Below are 13,863 nucleotides of genomic sequence, written 5' to 3' on the forward strand. Positions count from 1 at the left end.
ACCTCGCCCGACATCTATGTTCGACTTTTCTCCGTTCAGCACTCATACTTCAACGATTTCGATTACCTACTCATTTTAAGCTCCCTCCATCAGACGATTCCCCGAGAGTAGTCGGCTGCCGTCTGTCCGGAGCGATTGAGGCTGTTCCGTCGATGGGACGGTGCCGCGACGTTCGGTGTCGATACCTGGCGGGACTGAACTCCACCTCGGATTATCATGGGCGCGACGAAGTAAGTTGCGTTGCTAGGCTCGAATCAGGTCGACGTCCTGGGAGGACGCTTCAGAACACCTAGGAATTTTTGCCAGTTGTTAAACCCTCGTCCCCTCGCGCGTTCCCTCCGGTGTATGTATTCTCCCTCAGCTGCAGAATGAAAGACAAAGCGTCCGACCGAGTCCCGGGCTCACACAGCAGGAGTCCGAACTCTCCATATCTTTTCACTTTTTCCCTCGATCCACGCCTCCGCAGCCTGACCCCGATGACCGTCTACATACACCGAGTCCGGGAGTATTGACCAAAGTCCTACGCTGACAACATCGTTCATTAGCTCGGTGAGAGTGCTCTTGTTGGCTGTCATTCTGTTTCTTTGTCCTCTAGCGCTTCGGCTTGGCGTCCGGACGGCCGAACAGCCTTCCAGACTCACAAGCTACTTTGTAGGTTTCCCTGAGCTGTGGTATTGGACCATTGGAAGGAGTGGTTCTCCGGTGTTGTGTGCAAGATGGCTTGATGAGATGTACTCATGTTGGATATCGATTGCGGCCTGCTTAGTTCTATACGGACCGACTCGTTTGCCGGCCCAGCCGTTCTTGAAAGAGAATAGCCGTCTACACTGAAAGAACCCCGGCGATCCTTCCGGCCGACATGCCTCGATGCTCAGATCTAGGGAAGTGAGAACAAGCTCGATTTATTATATTAACAACAGTCATTTACTCTCGTTTATTCCAAACTGACTCCATTATTCCAGGAATTCGTAGATTGCTCGATCTCGAGTGAGATCTCTCCGGTACTCTCCCTGCTTAGCTCTCTCCGATCAACTTTAAATTACATTACGTTCCGCTAAGTCAACATGGTGGCGTACCCTCCTTTTCCAATTGTTGAGATTTTTGATTAGCTTATCAAATGAAACGTGAGTCTCAGCTACACTCACTCCCTCCCGACCAGCTCCGCCTGCATAGACGGATACCATTCCCAATCGGCGTTTCCCTCATTCAAGTTTCTCATCGACATCGTTCCAGGTTCTGAGCTTAGCATCGTGACCTCCCGATATCGAGAAATCGTGACCATTGCGGAATTCTCGCTCATGAGAGCTTATTCGTCCCGCGAATTACCGGTTGTCCCAAGGACTTTGCACGACGAGAGCGAGCCCGGCTCAGCCCCGACCACGGATTTGACTCCCGAATTGAGGATCCGGAGGATGGGTGATCGGTTCAGAGGCATTCCGATGTTGAGCTCAGATCCCATGAGTTATCTGGGAGAACTAATGATAGAACTTCCAAATGAGCTCAAATATATTATGTAGAAGTCACACCACTTAAGATTTTCTCGAACAGTGTGCTATAGATAAGCGATGGAGCTCTGCTCAAGGAGCCGAATCATTCGCACATTGATTCGCTGCATGTAGATCTTTTTAGCTTCGAAATGACCGCTAGACTCTATCATCGGAATTCTTATCTGACCTCTGTGATTTCTTCCTAACGAGTTGTAGAAATATGAAAATGTGCGTTGACTTCATTTCTCCCCTCGAAAACACGACTGACCCCGATTTGAGCTCTGTCACGTGACCTGTCCCAAGGGAACGGCGGATTCCGCCCGATACGGAGATTCGAGATCTTCGACAGTTGATCCGTCGACGAGACGTGACCGTTCGTCAGACTTCGTCTACCACCCGAAGGATTTAGCTACTTGTTGAGAATATGTTCCCGGATTGAATAACCTTGATGTTTTGTCTCCTCTCCGCGATAGAGCCACAATATTCCCCTTGACTGATCGTCGTCAATATGAGGTCTATATCGCGTCCATACTCCCTCAGCCCTCATCAGGATCTCCACACACCTCCATCACGACTCAATCTCGTTTGAGTGATTGGCGTTCACAGCCAGAAGAGAATTTCTATTCCATCGTTCTCGAGGAATTCAGCAAATGTGACAGAATAACGTGATCAATTTGAGCTGGTTTGCACAAGATGGGAAATTTTCCCATGCATTTCCGCTGCGGTCGTGCAACCGAGGTCAATATCCCAAGTGCTCGGGTTGTGAGTAAATCTTAATTCTTTTCACAGCCAGAGCACGCAATAGGTAATCTCGCCCATCATCGGGGCATATCTGCTCCTCTCCATGGTATAGCACAAACTCCGCGAGCCAGGCTAAAAGCTCGAAGAGGATTTGAGCTTCAAGAAAAGACCTCTCCTTGCCTTGCTTCTGAGTTCCCGAAGTGCCCTCAACTCCCGCACTTGATAGGCCCCTCATACACTAAACGCTCTCTATCTGGAAGAATTTGCATTGGCCTATGGTGACCGATGTGGATCTCCTCTAATATATGGATTGCTTCTACGAGAAATTCAGAATAGATCGGAAATGATCAAGAGGGACGCCATATTCCCGGCGTTTTCGCGTTCGAGATCCATGGCCTCGGAGTGAAGTCCTGGATTTCAAACTCGTGGAAGGAGAATCCGAGCGTCAGCTCTAAATAGAGAGATTGGATACTGAATAGTTTCGCGCGTCTCACGGGGCCTCGGATCGGCCTGCCAAGGTCCGCCGTTTGGAGAGAGATTCTTCCGTGAGGTAGAGCAAGAGGATGCTTCCGATCAATAATTACGGTGAAGCTCACCGGATTTCATCGTGATCTCGATTCCCCGGGAAAACTACGTACTCTCTAGCTTAGTCCATACGTAACGACTGATTGAACTTCCCCGGGGAGTTCGGTCCAATGTACAATTTCTCATGAGGAATCCTGTGCTTTCAGAGACCTCCACTCTTCAGTGCTATTCATGGTTGGCACAGCGGCTCCTGGAGAACGCATTCAGTCGCAGACCAAATAGTCCGATTCCGGATATCACTCAATAGTCGTCTCGATTCTCGACTGCGGAACTGCGGACAATGAAGTTCTGCGATGATTGAGGGTGGAGCATGCCGAGAAGTTATCTCATAATCGTCCATGGTGGTAGGATTCGGGGACGCCACTCTCGATCGCGAAACCGTGGAGCCCCTTGCGTGACTCCTATCCCGCAAAGTAGCACAGGTAACATTCTACATACTCCACTAAGAAAACTTTTGAAGCTCTAGATGATGAGATAATACCTGAAACACGTCCTAGTATAGATCTGAGTCCGCGAAGGGCAGTTTGTAGCGAATCCATTGCCTTTAAAAGTGAAGTCCAATTCAAATTGCAGGATTATGCCCACGAGCAGTTGGAATCGCATTCGCACCTATTCTTTTCTCAGCCGTAAGCTAACGCACGTTCAGAGCTCCTTCTGCTTGCGTACAAATTTCAAATTGTCTTTAGGTCGGTTTTAGTTACTCGTTTTAGGAAGTTTCCACAAATTGTCTGCGGTCGTTAGAAAATTATCAAAAATTACCTAGGTGCACTAGAGCGTTTCAACGCCTCGCCTCTTCCCACGATGTCCGGCCGAATAATGGAAAAAAAGAGTTTCCAATTCCACTCTTGGGCATCGTAATTTGATAACAGTTTTGAGAGTGTCCTAGGGAGGTTTCTCGATCTTACAGCTCGGACTCAAACGATTGGGGAATCCATTCCCGAACCCCGAGCATGGATTGCCCTCAGACAGGCAAGAGTCGATACACGCTAGTAGAAACGCACATCATCGGCAGAGCATTGATTTGTCATTGACTGATACGTGAAGAGTCGATTCGGGACGCGAAGAACTGAGTATTCGACCGGCTGTCGTGTTCTCTCGCTTCTCTGCATCTCCTGCGAAACTCCTCAGACTCATCGGGAGTTCGTAGCGATATGCTCCTAGAGAGTAATGCAAGCATGTATTTCTGAAGACGGCTGTCGGCGTCGGTCTCTCATCTCTCCTCAGCCTAGGAATAACTTATCTACAGAAAAAGCTTTTCAATCGGCTCGAGTGTAAGTATGTTCCATCAGTTGGTCTAGATATTTTTTTTCCGAGTGTTTGACGGGATGTTCGTTCCAATCTTCGCAGGTAGGTACATTTCTCTCTTCAGTGCCGTCGCTGGTAGAATGCTCGACATTAGTTCTCGTTTATGGTGGGTGTTTAGCTCTGATCTTAGCTAGCTAGAAGGTGCTAGGCTCGCGAGAAGTCTCCCTTTTCTCTCGCATCGATCCTATGACCGAGCCTCAGGGTGACTTCGCTCCTACAGGATTATGCAGCATGCCGTACGGGGCTCTTCTGTCCTTGCATGTGCGATCCCGTGGAGGCGATCATTCGTAATCGCGTGTCTTGTGCTCTCAATGATTGATCCATCGACCGAACCCAACCTGCGACCCACTGATCTGAACGGTGTTCTCAGCGGACCCGGCTGTCGATCGACTCTCAATCAAACAATCATTCATACACAGAATGAGTAAGTTCCGTGGCCGGATCGATGTTCCTGAAACACGGTGCAAGCGTTTCCGAGCAGACGCACTCGTTTTAGACACTATCGGGCAACCGTCTGCTCTTCTAAATTGTTATACTTCTTCGGAAGTTGTATTCTCATCCGAACTCAATCCAGAGTATAGCCCCGTGAATCATTCCGTATGTACCAGTGGCAGAAGTGCGGTAGACTCAAGAAATTCGGCGCGGCGCCTCGAAAATTCCGGTGTTTTGCGTATGCCTCGTTTACGAAAAATGTGACGATGAATGAAGTGCTGACTCCGAACAAGCGAGACTGATTGACGTGAGCATGAGGACCGAATTTCGCAGACCTGACAAGATTAAGTGTTCCTATCTTCTACTGGTGTTCAGTGACTGTTGAATCGCTGTGGATATCCGAGATCTATCTGATATTGTCGAGCAAGCTTAGATTGCTTGAAGGCTGCAGCTCTCGAAGCGAGCTCTTGTTTGGCGATAGGAATAATCCTCAAAGTTCGATTTGTTGAAACGTCCCACTTGTTTGCTACGCAGTTTTACTGACAGCGCTCGAGGACATCAGCTCCATAGGCATTCGAGCCTTAGCAGAAGGATCCCGCTGACTGCTATACATCGTTATCTAGCCTTAGCGTCAGATCGTCACTGGCGCGAGTGATGCCGCGTACGGATTCCGCGCGGAGATGCGTGTGCAAGTTTGACGAATTCCGTGAGGGTGAACATTGATTTGCAACATCCATAAGGCTGGCATCAGACAAATATATCATTGGGATTACACGGTGTCGGAAAACCACGTCTTCATAATCACTATCCGGAACGAGATGGAAACGAGATCACCTCCTCTGGGGCGCTATGTTCGGGAGAAAGAATGAGTATCGATCGCACCCTGATTTGACCGCGGTCTCCTTTCGGATTTTAATGATGCTAAATTAAAAATCGGAAAGATCGATCGGGCATCGAACCCCCGAAATCTGTGATCCTCCGAAATTTTCCACGGACGGGGAAAGGGAACTTTTCCTAGCCAGGAAGCCCAGCTGATAGCTCTTTGCAACTCTCTCCAATGCTGATTCCTGGAACCGTTCGCCTGGATCGGTCAGAACAGAAAATCGACTTCCGCGCTTGCAGTCCGAGCGAAACGGCCACCCTAACCTGTTGTACTTGAGAGGCACGTTTGACAAGGGAATCTCAATCAACTTCCCCAAGAAATACGGAAATAGAATGTAATCACAGACTCAACTATTGATCATTGTTGTCTCATCGACGATTCTCTGTCAATAATTTGAACAGGCTTTCTACTCGGTGAACTTTCTCGATAGGAGGTATAGCCGCGGTTTTTCAATGGGGGTAGTCCCCAGAGCCGACGTTCCCACCGATCAGACAACAATGACGGCTAAAACAGAATATCCACCTCGGCGATCCTCCCTCGCCGTCTCATTATTTAGGCCATCTCCGCGAACGAGAGTTCCTCCAACTCGGACTCGACGTAGCAGCGAGCATTCAATGGATACCGGAGTCCACTGCAGTTCGGCTCACGTAAGACGTGGCATGACTATTCGAATGATTACGGAGCTGAAGTCCACGCGCAGAGACCCGTGTGTGTATGATGACATCAATGAAGTCGATGGAGTTTCAGATCGATGGTAGACTTTGTGACAGTTGTCCGTCTTTTGGGTGTCATTGTGTGTAATAAATGGTTGTCTCAATCTGTGAGCGAGAGCTGTTTCGAACCTCCCGTATACCATGGCTGGCACTTCTCCGGATCACAATTCTCTCCGCTTAGTCGATGCAACGTTGCGTTTTAAGCGGGCTCCTCCTCTACGGCTCATTACAGTCTTGAGTTTAGGTTTGTGCTCGGTCGTAGCCGAGGAGTTGTCGCATGAATTTCCGTCCATCCTACTGGTTAGCCCGCTGGTCAGCCTGCTTGCGAACTCGCTTGCGGAGCACTACATTTCAGGGATCTTTCGATCTTTGCGTCTTTCTGTGTTCGTCAGATCGTTCGACTGTCCGACATATGAACGGAATGAAAAGAAGGAAGATCTTTAACGCGGCAATCACAAACCCGAGTTTAAGGTGAAAACTGAAAAGCATGATATGGGTCAAAACAGAAGAAAAACCTTCTCCTTCCGTGGAATCTGATTTATCGATGGAGGAAATGTTGGGAAAGTATTCCAAAATCAAGGGACTCGGTGCCTGATTCTCTCACATTCAAAAAGAAGGTCCTCAGGAGAATCCATAGGACAATGACATAATGAACAATGGAGAATGATGAAAGTACAATTGCAGATAAGAGAATCGGGAGAGCAATGGTCAATTTACGTATCGGATCATAATCATTCTCCCCTCGTCCGCGGTATCACCCTCTCTGACAGCGACGCCCCCAGCTAGCTTTCAGTTTCTGGCTTCAATGGATCAACTTAGTGAAGTACTCAATATTTTCGGTTTCGAGGTCGGCTATCGATTCTAGAGATGAAATTCCTAATCTTGGCATTGAGTCCTCCGATATTCGAGCGAGGACATGAGTGCAACGACCGAATCCAACCAGGAATTCAGTCACGACCCGGAAACCAGTAGAAACCGCTAGGCCAATTTCGAACAACGTCGCAAGACAAAATCTTCCATTGTGTTGGAGCATTGAATTCCACGCGATTGTAGCTAGGCGTATCTCAGTTCGTAGATGCTATTCAAGCGTATAGATGGGGCGCCGAAAAGAGGCACGCGATCGTCGAAATTGCGGTAAATGCTGAGAAGAAGAGGAAGCACACTCGATCTATGACTTTAGCGGCAAATCGCCATTCCGAAACCTGGAAAAGAGTATCCTTCATTAGTTCATCAATAAGCAGAGAATACGCCCCAGAGTCTCACCACCAGGAGCGCCACGAGCCCTTCTAATGGAGGGCTCGTGTCTTCTGTCAGATAATCTTAAGCCGTCTACCCGAGCTCCGAATCGATTCATCTTGATTGTGTGTTACCCCAGTCATGAGTATTAATACAGTATTCACCATTCGGCCCGCTCGGAACGAGTCTCCGGACCTTCTAATTGAGCTGGGGACTATGCTGGATCCGCAAGCATGGATTGTGCGAAACGCGTCACAGCGTCAGATGCAAGAATTGCGTGTATCGAATGATTTTCTGTATAGGGTTCTACCCCCGAGACGAACTCGTGCTGGTGGCAGTGATGTGTACAGAGAACAGCGATAGGAACAGGAACGGTAGAAGATTTCTTAGGAGAGGCCATCGATAAAAATAATATTTTTTCCTCTTCTAAATCGGACGCAGTGTCGATATCAATCTTGGTGTCAAGTGAACCTCACAATCATGTCACGGAGCTAAGCTTTCAGCGAATGATGGATGTCAGGGCAGTAGAGCTCCCCGGCTGCCCTCGCCTACGTCAGGAATGAAGCGACTCTGATAGAGTTGCCAACCAAAAAAAATTTTGCACTCTGGGCGCACTAACGAGATTTGCTTGAGAGCCACCGAGAAGTTTCTCGTTTAGCGTCAGCCCGAAAGCCTCCGTCGCCAATGCGCCAATCAGTCCCGGCCTGCCAAAAAGCCCTCGGAAGTCACTTCGGCATTATTTAAGCAAGAAGTATGCCTTACTCGAGCGGAAGGCCATCCCGAGTACGGTATGGCTTTTCTTTACCGTCCGATGAGCTATGGGGCACGGTGAACTTGGCGCGGGGATCTTTCAAACGTTTATCCTCTCGAGGCTTTTTGGGAAGGTGAATCATTCGCAGCAGTCGAACTACCCATGTCGGGAGAGCTTTCTGAGCGGTGGATCATTTGTCAAGGGTATACGGGTCTGACGAAAAGCGACCGCGTTCATCCAAGCCCCGGCGGAAGCGTGTTGAGAGCGGCAGAAGGCTCAATCGCTCTAGTCTCGAAACATTTGGAGTCACCTCGACTCTGAACTTATACAGACACTCTGGGAAAAGGGAAAGATAATTCACTCGTCGATCAACCAAAGGAGCGACGGGAGTCACTCATTCTGATAGTACTTAGATATTTGGTCTTCATGGACGGCTTGAGCAGCCGAGGACAGTCGAGAACATTCGGAACGGATCTGCGAGGAGGTAATAAGCGCTCCTCCGAGAATCGCCGAGCGATTCTTCTCATCCAGAGCTCGTATCCGGTTCCACCGATCGCTCCAAGGCTGTTCAATGCGCACGGGAAGGCGGTGAGAGACAGGAAGAATAATTGCTACGAGCCGAAAACTCGAGCGATACTAATCGGGGGCAATCTGTTGAGAGATATCAATGACTTGTGATAACACCGTAATCTCCAGTGTTTCCGTTGCTGCCGTCGTGTGGAACGAGAATCAGATTAATCGACTCGCGAAACAATTACACTGACGCTCGCATTCAACTCCGTTTACGGAAGCGGTAATGAATCAAGCGTGCTCCGCTCTACTCGAGCACCGGAGGTCGGGAAGCAAGATCGGTTCGAGCGGCAACTAGATTCCGAGCCGCCTCGCTCCGTCAGAGAATATCGAGCCGATGCTCCCGAAACCGGGAAGCCGACATTCCAATCTGAATCCGCATAATGAAAATAGACATTGAAGACATTCGAAACAATGATTTCCACTTACGACTTCATGTTCCTCTTCGTCTTTCCTCATCTTGTCAGTAATATACCGGAGATCGACCATGATCGTTTGCAGTTCACGCGGAATGTTGGCCATCGAAGATGGAGCCGAGCTCGAGGGTTTGTCTATTGGGTCCGAGATGATATCGTGGTATGATCGATGGTGACGTGCAGACGAGCTGCTCCCACGGAACGAAGTACCAGTCCCGGCTGGGGGCTGTGACCTAGGCGGCGGCGGAGGATGCAAGTAACAGGCTGCGTTCGAAGGTCTGAAATCGTCCTCCAGATCAAGGACGTTAGCTAAGAGGCTGCGACTTGAGCGCTCTTTGAGCTCAAGCTCCTTGAACATCCGCCTAGCGGCACTCGATCGGAAACTCGGGGAGGCATTGCTTTCGGGCGAGCTCTGGCGCCGCTCGAGATTCGCTTTCAAGCTGGCAGGTACTTGCATTCGAAGAAGCCACGGAAGCCACACCAGGAATATGGATCGAACCTGTAAACAAGATATCCGCTTCCGTGTCAGCATCAGTGCACCAGCGCAGAGGTTTAATTGAATAGGGGACCGGGATCGGGTCCGCTTCCCGTGACGGGAAACGCGGGGCGATCTTCTCCCAGGGGAAGCGAAAATCTGAGACACGAAAATCTCCGATGGGATATTCAGATTGCTCGGGGCCCCGAGAGAAGTTATGAATAAATTGGAGGTGATCGTGGGAAACCCAAGAGAATCGTCAAGCGCAAAACGGGAAACGAAATTCCTTGCTAATAGTGGAACTCAGAGAGAGAAAAAAGAGAACTCACCCGAGCTGGCATCTACAAATTGGAATTCCGTCAAAGGAAGGAAGACGAAATCTGAACGTTCTGACATAAAGCATAAAAAATAACAGAGGAGAGATCTATGAACATTATTCAAGGAGTGAGAAACCAAGGAAAGAGTTCAGCTTCGGTTCTGAGATCTCTGTGAGCTGGGACCGAAGTGTATTCGGCATCCACGGGAAGGCGAAATGAGGACGAGAGACATGTACGTACCACTTTGGGCATCTCAGCGCATTCTTTGTTCCGATGATGATAATTTAGCACCAATACGGTCATAACCACAGAAAAGGCCACCATCATCATGATACAGGCGAAGTACGTTCCTGATATGATTGAATCTGGTTAGTGACCGAATCTACGCCCAGAACCGCGGCCAGAGCTTATCGTATTCGAACAATATATCCTTGGATCAGTCCTGCTCCAGAGCTCGGCTCAACTCAATCTCTCCGACTCGCCGGATGAGCGAAGATCGGAAATCCGCACCGTCATCGTTTTCCGCATACGACATAGTCCCTCCGTACATTTATTCAATGAGCGAGTCCCGTTTGAACAGAAGAGACCGCTAACCATGGAATTAAGATCTCATCCGATTTAGGGGCGCTTCGTTCTCCGGGGATCACGGAATCAGGACCGGGAACATGGGCAAGAATCGAGGATTCACATCATTCTACCAGGGGAACCCGCACTGCGGGGAATCATTTCCCCTATGGAGGACTCGCAACCTTGATGTCGTTCCTTTCTGTGCAACCTCTACATCAGCAGAGTCGACCCGGATCCGAACTCGTACCATGCGGGATATTCTTTGACCCGACTCCTAGCAATATGGATCCGAATCAATCTGCTCCGATAGGATGAGGCTGACTCGAGTCGCCTCAGAGCCGTCGCCACCACTTTGACCGACTCGGATGAGGCTCATGGAATCTGTTGAACTTCGAATCGAAAGTAGGGCAGGATTCGAAGTGAAGCGGAGCTGATCAGCGCTGAAATCTGGCAGGGGCTGACAGCCACGGCAGCCAAGCTTCACAGGGCGCGGGAGAAGAAGCCTCTCCGGAGACCGAGTCTGGTGAAAGCAGGCGAGATTCATTCGATGAGAGGCTTCATGAAGACTGACAAACGAGACAGCGATGATGCGGACTCGGGAGCGTTTTGTCGCATGAAATTGTACCTCGTTAATTAGGTCCCCATCAATGGATGCGTCTTGCCCCGAATAGCTCCCGAGTCACGCCTCTAAGCAGCTCCCCACTCTTTGCCCGAGTCTCGTCAAAATAGATTCTCATTGGAAGGTGAACACCAACGTGTCACGGGGTTCTGTTAGATTCCGCTTCGTAGCTCTCGTTTTCCCACCCTGAATAAGCGGCGGATGGCCGGCCGGGCATTCGGCATGCCCGTTGCCCGATTCCTCTCCGCAAGGTACTCCGGCAGCCCCGACCGAGGCGAAGATCGGTCACAAGTGTGGCGCCTGCGGCCTCAAGATAAATACGGGAAGCCTGGCAAGCTGGTCGAGTTCTCAATGTTGCGTGCCATTGAGCTCGCGGAGCTGTCGAGGCGAACCGGCTCGCTCGGTTTCTTCCCTGTTCTACTGCCGCTACAAGAAACGAAGACGACAACTTCCCCAAGTGATTCAAGAGGGCGGATTCGAGAGACGCAAGGACATGCATCATCCGAATCCGAGGACGACGGATTGCGGTTCGAAATTGAAGAGATTCATGTCGATGCGTTACCGATGGGAGTCGGCTCCGGAGCAGGATCACCAGCGGGAGCAGTAAGACCACTGCTTCCCGATCGTCGTGAGGCTAGTCCTCCGTAGAACATAGAATCGACCTATTATTAACTAGACTAGAGGTAATGATGCAAAGCTTGAGTGGAGGCACATGGAGTTAGAGATCGGTTTTCTTGTCATTTCGTTTCTTCGGTGAATTGTCAATGATCCCATCACTGGAAGCACACATAGTCAGTCAGGAGGAAACTCACAGTCAGATAATGGATTTATGGATGAGAAACGTTTCATACAGTTAATCAATCGATCAATCAAGGAGTCACACAAGTGCGCTATCGGCGAAAGTCTCGGCTCGAGGAACGGCGCAGGGAAAAGGGAATCGCGAAAGGCTCGGAGACATAGTGGAGCGTCGAAAAAGGAAGCGTCTCGCGAAGTGGAGTCTTCTCGTCTCTCAAATCCAAAAGCATAATCCAGAATCGTTTACGAAGTATTGGGCCCTCGACTAGATAAGGCTTGGGGTACATTCGATCTGGAAGTCCTCATCAAGATGGAATTCGAATGGAAAATCGTTCTCAAAACGAACATTGTTCTCGAAAAGCCTGAAAAAGTCTCATCTTACGAAAAATGCTCGCGGTAGACGGAGCTCTGATGTCTGAACTCTCAAAGTTTGGTTCCCCGTGCTTGCTGAGCGCTCCGGCGAAAAATGTCCTCAAAACTTGTCCGGAAGGAGCGTTGCCACGCCGGCCGGCGGCTCATCCGTGTTGATCCGGGTCATCTAACCTGATCCACAGGTAGGGTTGTCGTCGCTCTTATTCGCTCGAAAATTCAAAATACTACTCCGAAATCGGAAAAAGTTACGCGGTCCCCGAAAACGTGAATTCAGTCAATAAGAGCTCGGCGACTAGTCGGGGCTAATGGCTGAGTCTTCGTCACGGAGAACTCATCCAGGGAAAACCCTCGACGGGGGAGAGAGGGAGGGGAACGAGATTGGTTGAGGAGTGCCTCCGACGGAGCGCAAGGAACCGAGCCGGTCTTAAACTCTCGACTCATATCAGAAGCAACATGCAACCGAATTATTCTCTGAAGGAAAGCGAACGCATCTCCGAAGAATCGTTCCCGGAAGAAGAGACAACTAGCCTGGCTCGCCGTGCTAAGCAACTTCCCCTCGCAGATTGTGTGAATAGTTCACTTCCACAACCTCTTGCTACCGACTCAATCAGGTCACTCGTCCTGTGCAACGGAGAAAACCTCGACGACTGCGTCATCAGACTCCACTAATCCCTCGAGCGGGTCGTAAGACGAGCCGCAGTCTTCGACGACGACATCCACAACTGCCTTAGGACTTAAGCCCAGGCTTTGCATCTTGAATGTTGCACGTTTCAGCAACTCGCTCGCTGGCGAATTTCGCGTATCTGGGCAGAGGTAGATCTAGTCCAAGAGAACGCTTCAAGTCGATTCCGACCACAAGCGTAAAAATTGGATACAATGAAGACTCATATGGGCGCATATGTGTCTTATTATTACACATGGGCGCATCTGAAGCGTCAGCTTACAACTCACTCGGACGGAGACACCGTCGGGAGCGGCTGGAGTTTAGATTTCACCGATGAGTTCCGTAGCGTCGTTGCGCCCCGCAAAGTCTCGGGGACTCGCCACATCGAGTCACGCCGACTCGACGTGAACCACGCCGAGGTGGAGAACTTTGAAAAGTTGAGGACAAATCCGCCATTTGAAAGGAGCGCGATAGCCGGATGCTGTCAAGGTCGAACACCTGAGTCTCTCCTCTTCGACTCTCACCGAGTGTCTCCTGGGAGAATATGATCGAGTCGAAACTCAGTGGAGCGGTAAAATTCGGAAAACTCTCCTCTTCCCAGACTTCATCAGTTGAGCTCGCCGCCGTCACATCAACGTTATAATAAACGGGGCGTCATATGAGCCCTATGGAGATGACTTCTTTTTCCGCGGACTGAGTGACTTCTGAATGAACAGGAATGACGGGGCCGCCTTCAAGAGAAGAGAAATTCATCTCAATTTCAGCGTACATATTCGATCTTTCGCGCGTCGATCGGCGTTCTCCGAAGGATGATCGGAGAATAAGTGGAAGCCTGTGCGACGGAGTTTTCCTTAATTGATGGACAGCCGACTTTGCCGCCTATCTGCGGTCCTAGGCACTGGACCGGGGACATTGAGGTTTCCTGCGATACGATT

At 49.8% G+C, this 13,863-nt stretch overlaps 1 protein-coding gene across 1 annotated transcript in view; it reads right to left on the bottom strand.

Annotated features, from left to right (window-relative positions):
- Nucleotides 1-7,228: 7,228 nt before the first annotated feature.
- nAChRalpha6 (nicotinic acetylcholine receptor alpha6) overlaps nt 7,229-13,863 on the bottom strand; it is a 38,022-nt gene continuing 31,387 nt past the window's right edge. Inside the window, exons 10-13 of the mRNA XM_029111121.1 lie at nt 10,152-10,261; nt 9,318-9,618; nt 9,133-9,254; nt 7,229-7,348 (exon numbers count right to left, since the gene is read on the bottom strand). Of these exons, the coding sequence (XP_028966954.1) occupies nt 7,229-7,348; nt 9,133-9,254; nt 9,318-9,618; nt 10,152-10,261 (653 nt within the window). The remainder of the gene's footprint in view (nt 7,349-9,132; nt 9,255-9,317; nt 9,619-10,151; nt 10,262-13,863) is intronic.

This window comes from Galendromus occidentalis, unplaced genomic scaffold (assembly GCF_000255335.2).
Source record: "Galendromus occidentalis unplaced genomic scaffold, Mocc_1.1 scf7180000077284, whole genome shotgun sequence".
NCBI lineage: Eukaryota > Metazoa > Arthropoda > Arachnida > Mesostigmata > Phytoseiidae > Galendromus > Galendromus occidentalis.